We start from the raw sequence: 20,975 nt of genomic DNA, 5'->3' as shown, positions 1-20,975 counted from the left end.
GGAAGAGGCCTCTTCCCCCCCGCCGCCCGCGAGCTTGGGGATGGAGTCTCGGAGCGGCTTGGGCTCGGAAGCAGAGGGCCTGTGGCGACAGGTGAGAGGTCGGGGTCCCGGGACAGGGTGGCGCGAAGTCCGAGGCCGAGACCCAGGACGACCCTGGACCGGGCTCCCGGCTTCTCTGGCTTAGTTTCCCCAACTCTGAGAACCCTGACGAGCCGGCAACCTGGAATCTGACAGACCGGATTTGGAGTTTCGGACAAGCAATAGGTCCCCCCACTCCGAGCCTGAGTTTCCCCCCCTAAGAAACAGGGATCACTGTAGTATATACTTAGCGCATAGTGCGGTTCTGCTCTCATGCTATTGAGGTAAAGCCTTAAATGGATGGTAGTTTTGCATTATTTATAAAAATCTAAAACGCGCACACGTACGCCCAGCAAGTCACTTTCTAGGACTCTGTCTTGTAGAGATCCTGACTTAAGTGTGCAAAAAACAAACAAAAAAAGGTATAACAGCTGTTTTCTGCAGCCTGTTTGTAATTGTGAAACGTTAGAAACAGCCTAAATGTCCAGGAAAAGGTTCCTTCCGGTCCATGATTTCATTTAAATTTCTGTCTTTAATAGTAGTAATAATAAAAGCTGGAACCAAGAACAGAGCCATTAATAAGTAACTATGAGTATTTGAGTGATTATGGTGTGCCAGACCGTAAGTGTTTCCCTTGCATTATTTAATTTAACCTTCTCAAAACCCATTGAGGTCAGTACAGTTATTGTCCCCGTGTAACTTTTGAGGTTCATAGCTATTTGAGTGAGTTAGCTAAGATGACATCACTGGGGAGTGGAAGAGCTGGATTTGAACCCAGATCTATTTGATGTGTCTAGCTGACTGCTACCCTGCACTGCTTTTTTTGGGCACATAGCAAATGCTGATGGTAGCTGCCTTTTTTATTGTAATGGTGAGCTTGAACTAGGCATTCTCTAAGTTCTGGGGACCTTCCGTCCTCTTTCTGGCTTTCCTTTGCAGGACTCCCAGGAGCCATGTTGTCAGAAGTCCTGCTGGTGTCTGCTCCAGGGAAAGTCATCCTTCACGGAGAGCATGCCGTGGTCCATGGCAAGGTATACAAGGCCCCCTGAGCCTTTGAGGATTAGGAACTGCTTCTCCCTGATGCTAACCTTAAAAGAAGCTGAAAGGAAGCCTTGAGGCATAGCTTGGGAGTAACATCAGAGAGGAGGTCAGTTTCTCCCCAGCTGGGCAAAGAAAAGACAGGTCTCAGGCCCTCCGAAGGGCTTCTCTGGCCCAGCCAGTAAGAGAGCAAAAAGATGACATGGAAAGCCCCGTGGGTGGAATGAGGTCACTTAGGAAGTGAGCTTCGGTGGAGAAGAGAAGAGTTTTAAGGACTAAACTCTGGGGAAAACGAATAGGATTCTGCAAAGGAGTCTGAGACATGCATTGTCTCATTTACCTCTTACAACTACCCTCTGATGTTAAACTTTTATTATCCTGTTTTGCAGACGTGGAAGCTGGGACTTAGGAGGGGATCGGTAACTTGATCAAGGTCCCGTACACCTCGGTAGAGCTAGGAGTGAACCTAAGTCTGCTTGAACCCAAAGCCATGCTTTTTCCACTCTTTCAAGCTGTCGTTTTTCATATTTTTAACTTATATTTTTCTTTGAAAGCATGGTGATTATGGGGAAGCCATTCCTTGGTGTTGAGAACGTGTGAAGTTTTACGTGGGGAGGGCAAATATAAGTAGGTATTAACTCCTAATTGATTGGTAGTGGCTGTGCCTAGGCGTGTGGGAGAGGGTGCCAACGTTTGATTAGGAGAGGGTGCCGAGGTTGATTAGCAGTGTCTGCCAAGGGCATAGGTGAGAGTGGCCTGTGTGCTAGTATTTGTCCTCTCTTCTCGGCTCATTGAGGAGGGCCCCTTTTTCCTAAGACAGGAGCCATGCTTGTTGCCAACCACCCTCAGGCTAACTGCTTGTGCCCTTCATTCTATAGGTAGCACTGGCTGTGGCCTTGAACTTGAGAACATTCCTCCGGCTTCAGCCCCACAGCAATGGGAAAGTGGGCCTCAACTTACCCAACATTGGCATCCAGCGGGCCTGGGATGTGGCCAAGCTTCAGATGCTGGACACCAGCTTTCTGAGTAAGTGCAGGGAGCAGGAACCAGGTGTGGGAAGAGCCTGGGCCCCGAAGAGAAGAGGAAGGAGGACAGCTGGGCTGTCAGCCCAGGCTGTCCCCAAGGGACCAAAAGCCAGCCACTCTGGGGGTGTTTTCTCTCCTGTCCCCACAAAAATAGCTTCACTTATTTATTAATTTTTTAAAAATTTAAAAACATAAAATGATGCACTGGGTCTATGTGAGCCGTTGGGACAGGTCATCAGGGCCTACTGTTGAGTGAAAAAACACAAGATGCAAAACAGCACGTATAGATTAAGTATCAGTGGGTATGTAAATGCAAAGAGGCCTGGGAAGATGTATATCCACTGACAGTGGTGATTAGTTATGTCTTGGAGGGTCCTACGGTCGGGGAGTGGACAAAGGGAGCCTCCCTTCTACAATGTTGTTTTAACAAAGAGAATGTTCTGCTGTCTTGTGTGATTGAAGATCGTTAAAAATAAAAGTAACTTACGTTACTGGAAAACATGGTCAATGCTGAGACGTTGCCAGGAAAAAAAAATCCCCAATTGTCACTGCCTCCCACTCTACCTCCCCCCCGACTGAGAACAACGCTAAGCATTTTGGTGTTCATCCTTCTGGGTTATTTCCTGTAGACCAGTAATTAGATTGATTGATTGAGATAGGGAGAGAGCTTGTTTTTTGCCCAAAATTGGATCAAGCCACATAAACTTTTTTTTTCCTTTTTTCTTCTCTCTTTTTTCCTTCTTTTTCTTTTTGTTTCTTTCTTTTTCTGTTTTCTTTTTCTTCTTTATTTTTTTTTTTTCCGTATAAACTTCTTAGAAGCGTGTGGGATTATTGCCTTCTTCAGTATATTGGGGCTCTCTTCCCATGCCAATAAATAAAGGCCTCGGTGCTTATTTTTGCTAGTATTGGGACTGTTTTGTCCACTCCTGAGCAGACACGGTTCGTTCATCAGCGGAGTGACTGTCTGCAGCAAAGCTGCGGTGTGTTCTTCGCTCTCAGTGTCTCCTGTCTGGGCTGACGCCTCGTCCTTTGGAACAGTGTCTCCCAGCCAGGGTGGGGCAAGTGAGACTCCTCCAGGGGCCTTTTCTTTTTTTAAAACTCATTAATTAATTAATTTTTTATTTTTGGCTGCGTTGGGTCTTCGTTACTGCATGTGAGCTTTCTTTAGTTGCGGCGAGCGGGGGCTACTCTTCATTGCGGTGTGCGGGCTTCTCATTGTGGTGGCTTCTCTTGTTGCGGAGCACGGGCTCTAGGCACTCCGGCTTCAGTAGTTGTGGCTCGCAGGCTCTAGAGCGCAGGCTCAGTAGTTGTGGCACACGGGCTTAGTTGCTCCACGGCATGTGGGATCTTCCCGGACCAGGGCTCGGACCCATGTCCCCTGCGTTGGCAGGTGGATTCTTAACCACTGCACCACCAGGGAAGCCCTAGGAGCCTTTTCCAGACGGTTCCCTGTCCCCCATGAGAATCAGTCCACATCTAGTCACTCAGCCACTCCCAAACCCTGCAGGGAGATGAAGGAAGAGTTTAAAACCCACAGTTTCAAGCAAGCCTCAGTTCTTCCTTGAGATCCCTGGGGGAGGTTTTTGTTGTTGTTGTTTTAACAGTACAGATGGCTTCCTGGCCCTGCCCCTCTCCTATTGAGAATCAGTAGTGGTGGTAGGTGACCCGGCCTGTGTATTTGGGTGATTGCAGGGACAGCCTCAATTCAGAGTCACTACTTTGGAGCAACCTGGCCCTTGCTCTCCGTGCTACCCCAGGCCACTCAGCCTGGCCGGAAACATTCCATGAGAACTGGCTGCTGCTTTTGTACGTCAGTAGCATGGATTGAGCAGCCAGGTATAGCGGTACACGTCTCAGACCACCTGTCTGAGACTCCCTGTGTGAGCCTGGGAGGGTCACTTACCTCTCTGAGCCCCTGTGAGCAGCGTCGTGATGCCTGGGAGGGTTGCTGTGAGGATCCCGCAGGGTGGGTGGTGGGTGGAGGCTGTGATATAGAGTGTAGTCCATTCGCAAGGGCTCGTTAGGCTACTTCTCCAAGGAGACAAAGGGGATCTGAACCTTTTGGTGTCCAGTTTTCTGCTAGGTTGCCAGCGTCTGCCACGTTTTTCTTCGTGTTTTTTGTTCCCTCCTAACAGTCCTAAACATGGTGAACATTCGGGCATTTATGTGTCCTGGTTTTATGTGTGTGTCCTGTTCTCACTAATTATGTTTTGGGAGAGGGACATATTGGGGAAATAATACTTTGGTTTTGATTTTGTACTGTGGAGTTCAGTCCTAGGCCTTTGAATGATTGTGTGTGCGTGTGTGTGTGTTTGCTTGTGTGTGTTTGAAAACTACTAGCAATTAAGCCCTTACTGCGTGCCAGGAGCAGTGCTAAGGATACTCTGTACCTTATTTAAACAACCCTGGGAGGATGTACTGCTGTTATCTCTGTTTACCAAGGAGGGAAACTGGGGTGCAAATAGATTAAGTCACCTACTCAAGGTCACAGTAACTGGCACAGTCAGGGCCCAAACCCCAGTCCGCCTGCCTCCCAAGCCTGCAGTCCCCTGACACCCTCGGCTGTGGTGCTTGGACCCTGAGTCCATGTCCATCCAGATGCTGACTCCCGTGATTGCTCGGCCTTGTGTATTCTGGCGTCTGTAAAAGCCCCGACGCCCTCTCACTCACCCGCTTGCACTTGTTTGCCCATGCGACAGAGCAAGGTGACGTCACAGCACTCACCCCGGAGCAAGTGGAGAAGCTGAAGGAGGTGGCGGGCTTCCCCGAGGACTGTGCCGACCACGAGCACCTGGCTGTGCTGTCCTTCCTTTACTTGTACCTGTCCATCTGCCAGAGTCAGAGGTGTGTGCGTGGTCGGGGCAGGGAGTCTGGGTGCGGCCTGCCCCGGAAACTGAGCCAGGGTGGCGGTAGTTTTGGCTGCTGGACGATGCACGGGCTCCTTCCCAGGCTCTAAATAACAGCAGCTGTCCTCGCCACGTGCCAGGAGCCGTGCTAGACCCTATATGTATGGTCTGCTTTCAATATTCATGGCAACCCCACGAGAAGGACACTCTCCTCATTTTGCACAGGGAGAAACTGTGACCTAGAGACATAGAGACATTCAGGGCCACACAGCTACTTAGTAAGTGGTGAGAGCTGGGAAATAACTTAGTTCCCTTCAGTGTCAGCGCCTGCCCTTTTAACCCCACACTGCCTCCTCTGGCCTCTTCGATTCAACCAAAGCCAGATTCCATTCTCAGATCCACTGTGTGTCTTCTTCAAGCCATGCCCAGAGAGGCACCCTTGTTCCACATCCCACAGGCTCCAGGAGAACTTCGTGATTAGCAGAGTGAAGCCTGTGTTATGATAAGATCTGGGTTGTCTGCTCTCTCGGGAAAGCCTGCTCCTAGAGGGGCACATTCCTGCTGAGGTGGTATCACATGGTGACAGAGGGCACAGGCTGAGGGTCAGACAGCGTTGGTTCACACCCCAGCGTGACCATTTACTAGCTTGTGTGAGGTTCTTACCCTTCCTGAGCCTCAGCTTCCTCATCTGTAAAATGGGGGTGGTAATAGCACCTACCTCGTAGGGTTCCTGTGAAGTTAAATGAGTTCATTTACTTAAAGTGTTTGATTCAGAGCCTGGCACGTAGCTTGATAAATGTTAGCTATTATTATTATCACCTTCCTCAGAAAAACTATCAGAGGATTAGAAACATTATACATGAAATGGGCCTAGCACTGTAACTGGCACACAGTGCGTGTTCATTGTGATTTGTGGTCCAGAGCCTGAAGGGGAAGCCTCGAGGTGCAGCCCTTCACTCATGCAGCAGATGCTGGCTAAGCGGCCACTGGGCCTGGGCGCTGCGCTTCAGACACATTCAATCACGTCTTGACACTTGCTGTCCAATGCCAGGGTTTTCACCTTGATTGGGGAGTGTCCCCTTCCGAGGTGAGGGCGGGGGACACATTCCAGAATCTGATGTGGGTGGGGTGGGCATGTGCAGTTTGAAAAGGCAGATTCAGTCTTATAATGTTATATTTGGAAAACGGGAAGAGTGCTTAATGGAAATGATAGAACCTGACGTCTGACAGTTCTCGCTGGGGGGAAGTAGAGGTAAGATGCAGCGATTGGGAACTCTCTGCTGATCCAGAGCAGGCCTGTGTTACACGCGGCTGGGAAACGCTGTCTAGCGGGAGAGGCATCCCATGAACACAGTATCAGGGCCCAGGGGGATCATTTGAGGACGGTCTTGAGGATGGGTAGGAATTCCCCTGGGGGAGAGAGGGGTGCAGAGCTGTCCTGGGCAGAGGGACCAGCCTATGCTGAGGGCAGGGCCTTGAAAGAGCCTTGCTTGTGTGGGGAGCAGGAAGGAGTTTACAGGAATGGTCGGTGGGTCGCGAGGCACTTTTAGGAAGAGCTCCGGTTGGACAACAACATAGTGACTTAAACGATCCTCTCCCTATTTTCAAGTTGTCTGATTCACCATGAGTTCCTGCCATCCAACAGGGGTGGCTTTGGGGTTGGGAGATCTCCCCGAGGTCAGAAAACCGGGCCAGACAATTAGAGTCAGGCCCTGCCCGTGTCCAGTCCTGGGTCTGGGCCACCCGTTCAGTGCTGGCCCCTCACGGCCCTTCAGGAGAGTCACGCTCTGCTGCCTGCTGTGTTTCAGAGCCCTGCCCAGCCTGAACATCGCCGTGTGGTCGGAGCTGCCCACCGGGGCCGGCCTCGGCTCCAGTGCCGCCTACTCCGTGTGTTTGGCAGCTGCCCTCCTGACGGCATGCAAGGAGATCCCAAACCCGCTGAAGGATGGCGAGGCCGCCAGCAGGTAATCAGGCCCTCGCCTCACTCCTTGTCCTTCCTGAGCTCCGCACCCCACGCCAAGAGGAGAGAGGTGTCCCTTGGCCACCTTACAGCTGAGGACGCTGGAGGACAGGGCGGCCACACAGCTAGTGATGGCAGAGCAAGATCTGGACCCGGCGGTCTGAATCCAGAGCCTGAGCTCTTTGCCCCCCACCCGCCACCCCTCCTTGCCTCCTTTGGGTTCAGGTGCCCGTGATTTGGTAGAAAGAGCCTGAGCCCGGATGTAGAGGGCAATGGATCAGAGGAGCCATCGGGCCGCCCCTGCCATCGACTCGCTGAGGGACCTTGGCCAGCCTGCTGCCCGCCCCGCCACCCTGGGAGCCTCACTCAGTGCTCTTTTCTGTAAATGGCGATACGGTTAACCCGGCGGATGTTGCCAGCCGGTACCAAATGGTTATGAAAGGGAGTGTAATGTGCTGAGAAATAAACATAGGAGGAGTGTCTGTCAGGTCAGGGTGCCTCCCCTCCTGCGGGTCCTCGACCCACGAGGTCGTGGCATCTCCTCCGCGGCTTATTGTAAGTCACTGAGGCTTGTCCAGACAGGGCTGCCGGCAGACTGTTTCTGTTACTTGGGGAAACTTGAGAAACCGGCCCGAGTGCAGATAATGCAGTTTGCCCTGGGAGTTGGGGATGAGGCCCCGGCATCCAGCCTGGCAGCTTCTTGGTGACGCCTGCCCTGGGCCCTCATGGCTCTGGGGAGCCCTCCCGCTGGGGGGCCTTATGTACCAGCCACGTGGGCCCAGCTGTGCTGTGTCGGGGGCTCTGCTGGCTAAGCCCAGAGGTCGCTTTGGTCCCCGTGGCCGCAGCAGGTGTGGGACTGTTGATGTGATTCCCGGTCCAAATTCCCCAGGGCTGCTCTGAAGGGCTTGTGAGCTGGAGAGAGGCTGGGGCGGGGTGGGGGGTGAGGGGCCCGCGGAGGTGGCTGTGGGAAGCATCTGGCAGGTAATGAGCCCGTAATGATTGCACCTGCGGGGGATGTGAGACAGCTATTCTCCAGAATGGTTTTCAGGAATCTCAGGTTTGTCGGGTAACTGGCTTCTCTCTGGGGCTCCATTTCCTCATCTGAAAGTGAGGGGCAGCACCTGTGATCCCTTGGGTGGAGGGAGCTTCCAGCCTTGACATGTGCTGATCCCGAGATAAGATGGTGACTCAGGACGGAGGCTTCAAGACAGCCGCTCATCACTGTGTGCTGATCACTGATTCTAGCCCAGAGCAGTGAAGGCCGTGTTGCCCTGGGTGTCCCAGATAGACACCTGCCCACCGGCCAGCCAACTGGCTCTGCCTTTCAAAGGATATGGGTGTGTGCGTGCGTGCATGTACACGCCTGTGGGTGAGCCAGTGTCCAATGTGCGTGTGGGTGTGGTCTTTCTCATGCTGCTTCCTTCCACCCAGTTCTCCCATCATTCCTTCTCAGAAGCTGTGAAGAGAGCAGACCCACCCGCCCTGCCCCCCAGCATTTCCCAATCGTAAGGAAGACTCGAGTTTGCAGAGTGGGCCAGGCCCTGGGCTATGTTCCGCTACCCCTTCCCCACCTTGCTGGCTTGCTCACTCGCTCGCTTTTTGGTCCTGGAAAGGGCCAGTTCTTGTCCAGTTCCAGGAGTAACACAGGCTGCACGGCCTCGGGCTGGACTGCTCTCCCACTGTGTCTTGCCTCACTGACCTACCTTGTCCCTCAGCCCCTCCATTCAGAACAGGGTGTGCCCCATCCAGCCGGCATCGCACTTCCCAGAGGCTGTAGTTAAGTTCTGGTAGCTTCCTGACATCTGCTCTGTATTAGACTCCAAGCTGCAAGCAGTTAAGGACCACGTCTGTGTGGGCTTAGTCACAGGCACATAGTAGATGCTCAATAAATATTGGACAAGTGAGTGAGTCTCGTCGGCACCAAAAAGGTCAGTAGTTAACGAGCTCAGGCTTCCATTAGCAGATGTGGTTCTGATGTCGCAGTGAGTGGTACTGTGATCTGAGCCTCGGTGTCCTCTGCTGTAAGAACGGGGATGGTAATTGTACCTTCCCTCTTGAGTTATTGTGATTGTGAGGATTACAGATGGCCCATTAGAGAGAGCCTTTAGCGCAGTGCTTGGCCCTGGGTAATCAGTAGCTTTGAGCAGTGTTAACTCACTATGAATCATAGCCTCACAACCACCATGTGAGTCTCAGGTCCCTAAAATCCTCATCTGACAGATGAGGAAAGAGACTCAGAGGGGGTGATTGACTTGCCCAAGGCTCCACAGCAAAGGAGTGGGTGGACCAGGCTTGGAGTGACTCCAGGTGCCATGATCCCAGGTGGCCTCTTTTTCCGGAGCACATACTGTCCCCTGGGCATTTTACAAAGCACCTGTGTGTTTTTCCATCCCACAAAATCCTCTGTGAGGTGGACATCTTTATCCCTATTTCCCAGATGAGAACACTGAGGGTCGGAGGTGACGCAGTTGCTCAGGGACGCCCAGTGAGTCAGCGGCGGGATGGGGTTCACACCAGCTCCCTGCTTGATTCCCAGCTCAGCTGCACAAGCCCCAGTGGCTTCTGCCGTTTCACGGGGCAGGGACTCGACAGAAAGGAAACAAGAGCTGAGAGAAGGTGGGGCAGTGGGGCTGAGCGCTTGCCCTCGTTGGATACTCACATGTTTTGGGTCTGTTCACTGAAACCGTCATTGAGTCTGCATCCCTTCTGGGGAGGCACCATGGCCGCGGGCTGGGGAGGGATCCCGAGATGACCCACATTCCACACCCCTGTGCTGAGCCTGTGAGGAGGGAGGAGTTACCATCCTACAGAGGAGAGTGAGGCTCAGAGAGGGCAGGCAAGGGGCCCAGGGTCACTCAGCTCGTAAGAGGCAAAAAGCAGGATCCCGTGAACTCAAAGCCTTGGCTCTTTTCACTGCACCAGGCGAAAAGGCATGCTTTAGGGCGTGCTCTTTAGCCGGAGAGGTTCAGAATTATTTATTTTTCTCTTCTTTCTGAGTTCGGGGGCCCAAGCCCCTTTGCCTTTTGGTCTCCAGCAAGCCCAGCCTGTGACCCCTGCCCTCTGCTTCCCTCGGTGACCCCCAGCCCCCTATTCACCACCGTGGACAGTAAAGACGAATCTCTGTGTCTCCTTCAGGTGGACTGAGGAGAGCTTGGAACTAATTAACAAGTGGGCCTTCCAGGGGGAGAGGGTGATTCATGGGAACCCCTCCGGAGTGGACAACGCTGTCAGCACCTGGGGTAGGTGCTGCCTCGGGCCTGTGTTCTTTATTTTTATTCTTTTAGAAATTCTTAGGACAAGCGTAGCTGCCCAGGCTCTGTGGGTTTGGGATGAGCAGCGTCAGTGGGTTCTGAAGAAGATGGCATTTTCCTGGTGGAGGAGGGATGGGGGACGTCTCAGGGCCTCGCACGTCCTGGATCCCAGTCTTGGGGGTGGGCCAGGGCCTGGGAAGCTACGGTTTCAGTGGGACCCCCAGCCCCAGGGGTCCAGATGGTGAAGCTGCAGAACCATTGTTGTGGGGTCTGCAGACCACACCAGCTGGGCTCCCCTCCGGTGAGGACGCCTGCTGTGGTCCCACCTCCACCCCATCGCCGTGCAGCCCGTCGGAGGGAAGCTGGATGCCTGGATGTAAGGGAGGGACCCCAAGTCCTGGGCGCAGAGCGCCTTCGCGCCCTCCTGGGCCTTTGCTGCCTGAAGTGAGGTGCCTGGTTACGGGGTTGAGTCTAGTCACGGTGACACTCTACCCCTACCCCAAACCCAGCCCCTTTCCCAAGGGGCACAGGTACGGAGCTTTTCCTACGACTCTGACCCACTCTTTCTTCTCTTTAGGAGGAGCGCTCCGATACCAGCAAGGGAAGATTTCATCCTTAAAGAGGTAATTCTGGGGGAGCCACAGCTTCCGCGTCTGGCAGGGAAGGGGGAGCCCCATTTCTGTGGGAAGGAGTGAGGGGCACGTGCCCCTGGGCGTCCCCTCCCCTGTGTGGTCCCACAGGGCGTGGGCTGCGAGGAAGCCTGCTCTCCTCTCCACTTCAGCTCTTTTTTTTTTTGGCTGCGCCGCGTGGCTTGTGGGATCTTAGTTCCCTGACCAGGGAGGATTGAACCCTGGCCCTCAGCAGCGAGAGTGCAGAGTCCTAACCACCGGACCGCCGGAGAATTCCCCACTTTAGCTCTTAAATTGCAGAGAGATCAGAGGGGGAGGTCATGCGAGGCTGCGCCATTCCGCTTCCAGGAAGTGGCTGTTTCCCCAGACCTTCATTCAGTTACCTGTTCATCCGTTCAGTTACCTGTTCATCCGTCCATTTGTTCAGTAAACAAGAACTGATACCATCCTGTGTTCCAGATGCCACTGCATTAGGGCCTAGGGGTATAAAGATGAATCTTGGACATAGTCCTGGGCGATTAGGGACAGACATACACACACAAGCCACCAGAAGACAACGTGGGAGTTGCCATAGTGACGGCACCATGGCCGAGCAAGACTGGAGCCCAGCAGGCTCGTGGGAGTCTGAGTGGAAGGGACATTTAGCAACTTTCAGCTTGTTTTATATTTCCTTCCGCCCTCCCGCCGGAAGCCTTGGAATTACAGAGATGCGTGTTAAATTCCAACACCCTCTGTTCTGTTCGCACTCAGTGTGGAAACGTGAGCGGCAGGAGTGGAGCCCATGGCCAGCAGGAGCAGGTGCCTCCTGGCTCTTCCCTGAGCCCTCCATCAAGTTGGGGGTGGGTGGGCAGTGGTTGTCCCAGGGTGCTCTGCGGCCTCGGGGCGCCTTTCCACACTCTGAGGGTCCCAGGGCTCCCTGTCACCTTCTGCAGCCAGGGTGGTCTTCTTGGCAGCTGGACAGCAGGTCCCGGCCCTCCGCCTCTGCCAGCTGGGCCACTCCATTCGGGGCTCAGTGACCTGGCAGGCCTGACTCCTTCTGCCTGCACCTCTGACATCTCCCCACCCCTGCTCTGTCAGCTTCTGGGAGCCAAGCCTGCCTTCCTGAGGCCCCACATCAGCGTTTCTTTAGCCTCGGCGCTGCGGACATTTGGGGCTGGAGACTTCCTTGCAGTGGGGGCGGTCCTGTGCAGCGTGGGATGTTTAGTAGCATCCCTGGGCTCTGCCCACCGGATGCCCGTAGCACCTCCCCTGCCTCCCAGTGTGACAACCAAAGATAGCTCTAGACATTGCCACCTGTCCCCTGGAGGGCAAGTCCCCCGGGTGACAACCACTGCTCCACACAAAGGAGGGAGCGGAGCCATTTAGGAGCTCGGAGCAGCGTCCTCCGGCTGCTTGTGGAAGCGCTGGCAGGGGGGCCTTGTGCCCAGGTGGCGGCTGGCCCTGCCAGGTGGACCGAATCCATGTGCAGTGAGGGCAGGAGCGAAGGCGGGATGCAGAGGTGTGTGGGCCCGCGGAGGAGGCAGCCGTGACCGTGGTCCTCGGCACACAGGTGTCCTCGGGGTTCTGAAGCCGCTGGGGATGACAGTCACAGACAGGCTGCAGATCTGGGGAGTCCTTCATGGGGCAGGGGCAGGTCGTTCACTCTGTTTCCTGCAAGCCTGTTGCATCCTAAGCCCTGAACTGGGCCCTGGGGACAGAAGATCAATGCAGATGTGGCCGGGCACATGCGTGGCCTGTGGGGGGAATTAAGGGCTGAGCGCTGGAGGGTTTCCCAGGCATGCGGAGGCGTGGGGAGAGGCCCCAAGGTGTGCACAGTGGCCGGTGGTGGTGGCGGGGTGGTGGCAGATTCTCTGGGGTCCACAGGCTCAAGTTTGAACCCAGCTCTGCCATTTGCCTGCTGGGGACCCTTAGGTGAGTCACTTCTCCTGAGGCCTCTGTCTTCTCATTTACGTAATAGGGATCCTGGGCATGAAATCAGAAACGGTATCTATCAAGTGCTTATTCACTCCTTCCTGACCAAATTCATTCATCCAGTCTACAAATATCTCTGAACAACTACTGGGTGCTGGGACCTCAGCAGGGAACCCAAAGTCCCGCCTTCACGGAACTCCCACTTTGTGGGAGGACAACCCACAGACAGATGTCTCTGTAAGAGCACGGCAGGCCATCCCCATGGCCTTAGGACACATAAAGCAGAGTGAGGGCCGGAAAGTGAAGGGGGGAGTTGGATAGGCTGATCAAGGGAAGCCTCTAACCAGATGGCATTTGAGCAGAGCTGCCGAGGCCGGGGCAGGTCTCTGGAGGAGGAGACGCACATGCAAAGGCCCTGAGGCAGGAGTGTTCCTGGCGTGCTTAGCAGCAGCCAGGAAGCCAGCATGGCTGAGTGGAGTGAGCTCCAAGGGAGGGCAGAGATGAGATGAGGCTGAGGACATAGCCAGGCCCAGATCACTTACAGGGCATAGCCCCAGGTGGTGGTCACTGGATGTCATAGGACCCTGAGTTTTGTGGGGCCCGCAGGGCTAGCAGCAGGCCCGTTTGCAGAGGACTTTATCTGAGAAAGATGAAGATGTGATACCCAAAGTTCTCCCACCCCGATGGATGGTGACACAGAGCGACCGACCTTTGCTGCTGGCTACAGGGCGCTGCGGCGAGCAGATGGCAGATTCTCTGAGAAGCCAGGAGGCCAGACTCCACATTAATCCTGCCAATGGCTTAAAGAGGAGCCCTTGCACCCCAGACCACGCCTGGTGCTTCTCAATTAAAAAAAAAAAAAAAAAAGCATTGTTTGCGGAGAGGATCAAGATGCGGAGAGGATCAAGATGCGACCTCCCAGAATGCTGCCCTTTTGAGGAACGGCTTGTCTTTAAAGGGAAGAGAAAAGCCAAATAGAATGTTCATCGTTTGTAAAGTTAAAAAAAAGCCAGTCTCCAAGGCTGAGAATCGATATTAATTTCATGGGCTTATGGGCGGTGAGAACAAGCAGGTTTCTGACAGCCTTTTCCAGCCCTGTTGGATTTTACAATCTTGATCTGTGAAAAGAAAAGCGAATAAACGTATCAGGGGCCTGTCCATCTCCAGCTATCTCTGGCTAGAGCTCATCCAAATTCTCCACGCTCTGTCTCTGGCCTTGGAGCAGTGCTCTGAAAGGCAGTTTGGGATGACAAGAAACAGTGGCTTAAGTCCCCAAAGACAGCCAACCACAAGGACAATTGGGGTTGTGGCTTTAGGAGGGATTAGAAAGCCCAGAGGGCAGATAAGGGCAGCGGGGTCGTGCTGGAGAGCCGGCTGACCGTGGCCACCCCAGGCCCTCCGTTCTCCCACCTGGGGGTGACTGACTTCCTCTAACCACACCTGGTATCATACCAGGGCCACCGGTCTGGGCACCGTCGAGGCAGGGCAAGAAGTGGCTCAGTGCTGGGACCCTGACTCTCCCATAAGGCTGCCCTCCCCTCATGTTCCTGTGCCCACTGGAGCATCCTTCTCCCCAACGCCCCCTCCATGACCCATCCCTGGTCCTGTGGCTTTTTCTTTTTGAATCTCCAGCACCCTCCTCTCCAGCTCCCCGGGGTGGCCCACAGGACAGAACCTCAGCCCCTTGTACCCTTTGAACTTCTAACTCCATGCATGCCAGGCCCTCCATGTGCATGCTCGCTCGAGGTTGAATGAATGAATGAGTGAGTCACAAGCCAAAGGAAAATGTCCGTCCGCCCAGGGGCCAAAGCAGGGAGGCAGCTGTAGGCGGTGGTGGGCACCCCGGGGTGGGCGTCAGGAACCCATGCTCCCTGGACCTGTCTCCAGCCTGCCATTGACGTCGCCTCCCTGGGCCTCTGCTTCCTGCACTTCCTGGGTCAGGGTGGGGCAGAGTACAGGCGGGCCCCCAGCCCTGACCCAGGTTCCCCGTCCTGGGCTCACCGTGGACCCTCTTCACCCCACAGGCCACCAGCTCTGAAGATCCTGCTGACCAACACCAAAGTCCCTCGCAGCACCAAGGCCCTGGTGGACGGCGTCAGGAGCAGGTTGCTGAAGGTGCCGCTGACTCCACTCCTGGGCGGGTTCCCGGCAGGGCCACGGCACTCACGTTTGGGTGTCCAAGCCCTCCCTCTGCCTCGTGGGTTAGTGTAGGGGAGTGGGGTGGAGGGGACCTGGGAAGGTGCCGTCTGTCCATACCCCCGCCGGGAGGCAGAACAGGGATTGTTAGACGTGCTGGCTTTGCAGTGAGAACCCCCGCTTGGGTCAAGCGTGGCTGGACAAGGTGGGGACCAGGCCAGGAGGAGAGGGGGTTTCCTTAGAGGGTGGGTGTGGGCCCTGGGGACACCTCCTCCCCCTGCCCTGCTGCTGGAGCAGCTGTCCAGTGTCTGCCAGCCCCCAGGCCTCATGGGCCCTCGATCCCTTTCCCTGCAGTTCCCAGAGATCGTGACCCCCCTCCTGACCTCCATAGACGCCATTTCCCTGGAGTGCGAGCGGGTGCTGGGGGAGATGGCGGCGGCCCCGGCCCCAGAGCACTACGTCGTGCTGGAGGTAAGAGCCTGCCTGCAGGATCGGCGTCCCTCACCCATGGAGCTGTCCCAGGCAGGGGCTCCCCATCTGTGCTCAGAATCCCTGGGAGTTAAAACACAGAGGCTGGGCCTGGGCACCCATGTGTGCACCCATGAGCAAGCGTGCCTTCTTTTGAAGCCTCTTCCCAGGTGAATCGGAATAATCAAGTGAACACACAGACAGCACTGAGGGCGGTGCCTGGCATGTGCTAAGTACGACAGGCCAAGTTGGGGATCATGCATGTAAGGACACAGTCCTCCATAGGTCCAGGAGCAATTTCTCCCCTGGCCGCTTCTTTCCTGTCATGTTTGCTAAGTGCATCTATTCATGCAGTAACTGTTTCTCACCTGCATGCTGTGGGTCAGACATGGTCTAAAATTGTTCTCTCACTGTCAGTACTCCAGCCACCACCCTGTGCCTAATTCTAGTGTAGAGGTTGAGACCTCACGCTTCGGATTTCCTCAGGCCCAGGTCTGAATCTGGCCTCACTGGAGTGTCTTAAGAGCGCAGTGAGGCCCTGTGGGTAACACGCGAGCACAATGCCTGATGAGCCACCAGCTCAGCCAGAGGGCCCAGGCTCATTCCCAGGCCCAGTCCATCTGGCCCAGTGAATGGAGTGCATTAAAAAGCCATCTGGCTTCCCTGCAAGAATCAGAAGATCCGGCAGCCCCAGCTGACATAGCTGTGTGGCAGCGGTCAGCTGGAGGTGCCCAGGGGACCCCCTTGAGAGTGGCCCTGGGGTCTCCATTTCTCCGTAGTCCCCACCACTCCCTAAGTATTACCCACAGCCACTATACTCTTTGCCTGGTGCCTCCCTGTCCCGCTGTAGGCATTTGAGTCTGCAGCCCCTGTAATGAGTGGGAACTGCTACTCTCCCAGGTCTCTTCACAAATGATTCCTCACTTAGTCCTACAACAACCTACCTGTGAAGTGGATAAGTTGCCACCCTTTTACAGATACAAAAACCAAGACCTAAAGAGAATGACTTTCTCTAAGGTTTTCCAACTAGTGAGTGGCCCTGAGCTGGGGAGTCACAGACTTATTTGTTTATTCCTTTAGTCAACAATTTTTTTTTTTTTTTTTTTTTGTGCCTCGTCGCACGGCTTGCGGGATCTTAGTTCCCTGACCAGGGATTGAACCTGGGCCACGACAGTGAAAGCGTCGAGTCCTAACCACTGGACCGCCAGGGAATTCCCAACAAATTTTTAATGAGTATCTACTACAGGCCCGGTGTAGGAATTCCATCTAATTCATTTCTGGGCTTTTGCCCTCATTCCCCCAGCCACCTCCCTCCATTCCCCCAGCCTTTGCCTGCTCATTCTCAATTCCTTTCACGTAGAAAGGAAGGGAACACAGTCCTCCCGAGTAGGAAATTAATAATGATGGAGTGCTGCCTAAAATACACCCTGTTGAGCCCCTGGAGAATGCCTCAGAACAGCACGTCGATTATACATCGTGTATATTTTTGGCTTCGGCAGCCGCTGAAATGTGCAGCTCGCCTCCCGGACAGCTCTGCACTCAAGCCAGCGAGCTGTTCTCCTGTGTCACAGCCTGTCATCTGATCCTTGACAGATTTTGGATCAGAATGTGACAGGTGTCTGGAACCTGCCTTGGCAACGTGACACCTGGTGTTCAGGCGCAGAGAGAGGCCCCCAGAAGTTTTCCCTCCCATCCAGCCCTCGGGGCTGGTGAAAGGCACCCGAGGCTGCCACTGGGCCATCACGCCTGTCTGCTCGTTTGTCAAAAGTACTGGGGTGTGTGAGGCGGGCTGTGGGGAGGAGGCAGACCCGACCCTGCCCGACGGCTCCAGGCAGGAGAACCAGGTGGGCCTCGGCAGACAGCCCTGTGATTGGCAACCCTTATGGCACACAGGCGCTCCCAGGACCCCGGGGCAGAGCTGCATGCTGTCAAGCCGCACACGGCAAGAAGTGGGTGGCGGGAGGGATGCCAAGGGTGCTCTCAGAGGCGGGGTAGATGCACGCTTCACATCAGGGAGACCCGGCTTCCCGTGCCAGCTCAGTATCTTACTAGCTCAGTGACCTTAGGCAAATCACTTTCTCCTCTGAGCCTCAGTTTTCCCCTTTGAAAGCTGGGGATGATGGTAGTGCAACCGTAAAAGTACTAACAGCAGCTGACGTTTGCCAGTCACTTACCCCGTTCCAGGCATCATGTGAACAACACCTTATTCCATCCTCACAGCAATGAGGCAGATACTCTTACAATCCCTGGTTCACAAGGGGGGAAACTGAGGCTCAGAGTGAAAGACCTCTTCCCAAGACACACGACCAAGAAGTGGCAGAGCTGGGACCCAAACCCAGGCCCCTCTGCCTCCAGATCCCACATTTGTAACTTCCCTGCAGACCGGAGCTCATCCTCAGAGCCTCAGCATCTAGCAGGGTGCCAGCAGCATGTTGAAGGGATTTGCCAGACACCGATGGAGTAAATGAAATGTAAATAGGGAACGCCTGGGCAGTGAGGGTTGTTAGCTTTGTTATTTCATCAACCTGCATCTTGTTTGATCTGCAGGAGGGCAGGAATTTTATTATGCATAATCAAAGAAACCTGAACAAACATTTAGCAGTTTCCCCCACTTGTGACCTTCTTAGAACTACAAACCTGTTCTTATTCTGAAGATCGGTACCTGAGGGAGCTGTAGGATGGCATATTACTTGAGACTTCTTCTCCTGCAAATGACAGAAATCCATCTCAACTAGACTTGAGCAGAAAAGGAATTTATTGGCTTATAAGTGAGACGACCAGAGGGGACAGCTTCAGGCATAGCTGGATCCAGGGGCCAAAGATCTAGTCTGAAATCTCCATCTTCTCTGTAATCTCTGACCACGTGCAGGGAAGATAACTCGGGCGGCCTACCTCTGAAGTCAACCAGTTTTGGCAGCTTCCAAGGAAAGAGGCAGAGTAAACCCTGGGAGGGATCTCACTGGCCCAGCTGGGGTCACAAGCCTGATCAGTCCCCATGGCCGGAGCCTTCTGTGGCCAGGCCTGGGACATGTGCTCACCACCAGCTCCATCCCAGCCCCGTGGGACGTCCTGCAGGAAGGAGAGGTTCTTTTATCAGTGGAGAGGGACAGTGTGCTGGGTAGTCAGAGCCATTTGCGTTCCCAAACCAGCAGCTGTCATGTGGACAGGGCGGGCACAGGACCTTGACCTCAGGCAGACCAAGCAGGAACAGAGACCTCTCTCCCTCAGGAGCTCATCGACATGAACCAGCACCATCTGAATGCCCTCGGTGTGGGCCATGCCTCGCTGGACCGGCTGTGCCAGGTGACCGTGGCCCACGGACTGCACAGCAAGCTCACTGGCGCGGGCGGCGGGGGCTGTGGCATCACGCTTCTCAGGCCAGGTACCCAGGGGATGGGCAGGGTTCCACCTGGGCAGTTCCCTTGGGAGAAAGAAGAGGCCTCTGAACAGTCTCAGCTCTGCTGTATGGCCTTGGTCAAGTGAATTATCCTCTCTGGACCTTTGTTGCCACATTGGTAAAATAAGGGTGCTAACAATCTAGTTTATGTAAGATTGTTGCCTAGATTCAAGGAGGAAAAATGCATTTAGAGAGGCTGGTGCCGGGCTTGTTCCTACCACCTCCTTACCTGCCAAGCCTCCCACAAGCTTGAGAAGTAACCAGGACATTGTCACCACCAACCCTACCAGCCTTGCATCCCCTGCTGTCACCTCTTGATGGGGCCACGATGCGGACTGACCTTGCTACAAAAAAAAAGGGTCTCTTTCCTCTTAGTCTCTGGGGAAAGAGCAGGGCCGAGGATGAGGAACGGGCTTATAGCAGCCCCTGTGCTGGGGTGGGAGTCACTGCTCCTTTTGGTTTCCTTTCTCTCCGTCTCTCCTTCTTGGCCTCCTCCTCCTTCCTTTTCTTGTCCTGCTTTTCCCCTTTGCTCAGCTATAAGCCCTCAGTGGCCCACAGAGGCCCCCTCTGCCTCAGTGGGACTCCCAGGCCTCAGGGAGTCACCGTGTCCTAACTTCAGGAGACCTTGACCGTGGGGACCTAGTTCAGGCGGCGATGACGATGGCGAGAGAACATTTCTAGAGCGTGTGTGGTGTACCAGGCGCGGTGCCAGGCTCTCCACCTGCAGTAGCCCATGCCAGCCTCACCGTGACCCTTGAGGGGTAGGTCTCATTATTGGCCCCTTTCCCAGATGAGGAGACTGAGGCTGAGAGAGGGGAAGTCATTTGTCTGAGGCCCCACGGCTGAGCCAAGGCCAGATCCTTGTGACTCGGGATCCACAACCCTCCCAGGGAGGGTGCCAGGCTCGGCATACCAACAGGAGGACCAGCCCCTGGGCCTGTGTCGTGAGCACAGGGAGTGGATCGTTGTCAGGGGTGACCTGCCGCCCTTCCTCCCCACAGGTCTGGAGCGGCCAGAGGTGGAGGCCCTGAAGCAGGCGCTGACCAGCTGTGGGTTTGACTGCTGGGAAACCAGCATCGGTGCCCCTGGTGTCTCCGTCCACACGGCCGCCTCCCTGGACGCCCCTGTCCGGCAAGCCCTGGATGCCCTCTGAGATGAAACCACCCCGCCATGAAGCCCCTTCCCGGATTATTCTGGGCACTGGAGTTGACCTCTGTGCCGGCCAGTGGGCACCCAGCTCCTGACACTGACCGGGAGGCCCCCAGCCCCTCTGTGACGTCCCTCCCACTGGCCATGCCCCCCAGTCCCCGGAGTGAGTCAGGCGGCCCAGAAGCCATGTCTGTGTTCTACAACATTCTCTGGAGCCGGCGGGCAGTGGGGCCGTGTGGAGTCCTCTGAGACTCAAGGGCCTCTTTCGTGTCCTCCCTGAAGCACCCACAGACCCACAAATCCCCTGGCAGGGCTGCTTGGATCCGAGATGCAGGGGTCTGGTTCCCAGAGCAGCGGGCCTTCTCCCTCCTTCCACCTCTGCTCACCTCCCCCAGGAAGCCTTCCCAGGCTGTTCTCTCCAGCTAGATTGTGGGTCCCCTCGGGGGGTGTCCGGGTGGTGGTCTTTGTCTTCTACCCTGCAGCCCAAGGGTTGGCCAAAGGCAGGGTTGATGTGCAGTTTCTTCCAGTCTGAACCCAAGGGATTTGCAGAAAAGATGGCAAAGGGAGAATAAAAAGACCTTGAGTAAACGGTGCTTTACTCGTGTCCGGAAAGAGGGGGAGGGTCTGGTAGTGTCCAGCTGCCCACACCTTCCTCTCCTGTCCTGTCCCTTCTGCAGCCACTTTCTCAGTGGAAAGAAAGGCTTTAGGTCACTTGGTTGTGTGTCTTGGGGGATGGGACGGGATTTCCCCAGATGGCCCTGGCCAGACAGGGACGGATGCCCGGACATCAAGCTCTCAGCCCCTCAGCAGAGCTCCAGCCCGCTTTTCCAAAAAGGGGAATTTTAAGCTTCCTTGCTTCTCAAATCGTGAGTACCCACTAATCCGCAGACTTTTTTAAGAAATGGAAACAAACCTGCTGTAGGTCATGGAACATTCCTTTCTTTCTAAAATTGACTGGGGGTGGGAAAGAGACTTGAGCACTGGTAGCCAGTGCCTGGCACCTGCTGGCCCTATTTGGACTTTGTATTGCAAGTCAAGGCTCTTTATGAAATGGCAGAATCCATACAAAAACTCTGGTAGCTAGCAC

At 54.9% G+C, this 20,975-nt stretch overlaps 1 protein-coding gene across 1 annotated transcript; it reads left to right on the top strand.

Annotated features, from left to right (window-relative positions):
* Positions 1-24: 24 nt before the first annotated feature.
* MVK (mevalonate kinase) lies at positions 25-20,476 on the top strand. The gene is given in 13 exon segments (XM_060118722.1): positions 25-91; positions 1,018-1,109; positions 1,995-2,142; positions 4,841-4,985; positions 6,796-6,951; positions 10,083-10,186; positions 10,776-10,821; positions 14,763-14,853; positions 15,229-15,345; positions 18,571-18,724; positions 19,741-19,838; positions 19,840-19,901; positions 19,903-20,476. Coding segments are annotated over 12 exon segments (1,434 nt in total). The 5' UTR covers positions 25-91; positions 1,018-1,031; the 3' UTR covers positions 20,138-20,476.
* The last annotated feature ends 499 nt before the right edge of the window (positions 20,477-20,975 follow it).

Source organism: Mesoplodon densirostris, chromosome 15 (genome assembly GCF_025265405.1).
Source record: "Mesoplodon densirostris isolate mMesDen1 chromosome 15, mMesDen1 primary haplotype, whole genome shotgun sequence".
NCBI lineage: Eukaryota > Metazoa > Chordata > Mammalia > Artiodactyla > Ziphiidae > Mesoplodon > Mesoplodon densirostris.
The sequence above is the reverse complement of the archived record's forward strand: the minus strand, read 5'-3'. Positions and strand labels throughout refer to the sequence as shown.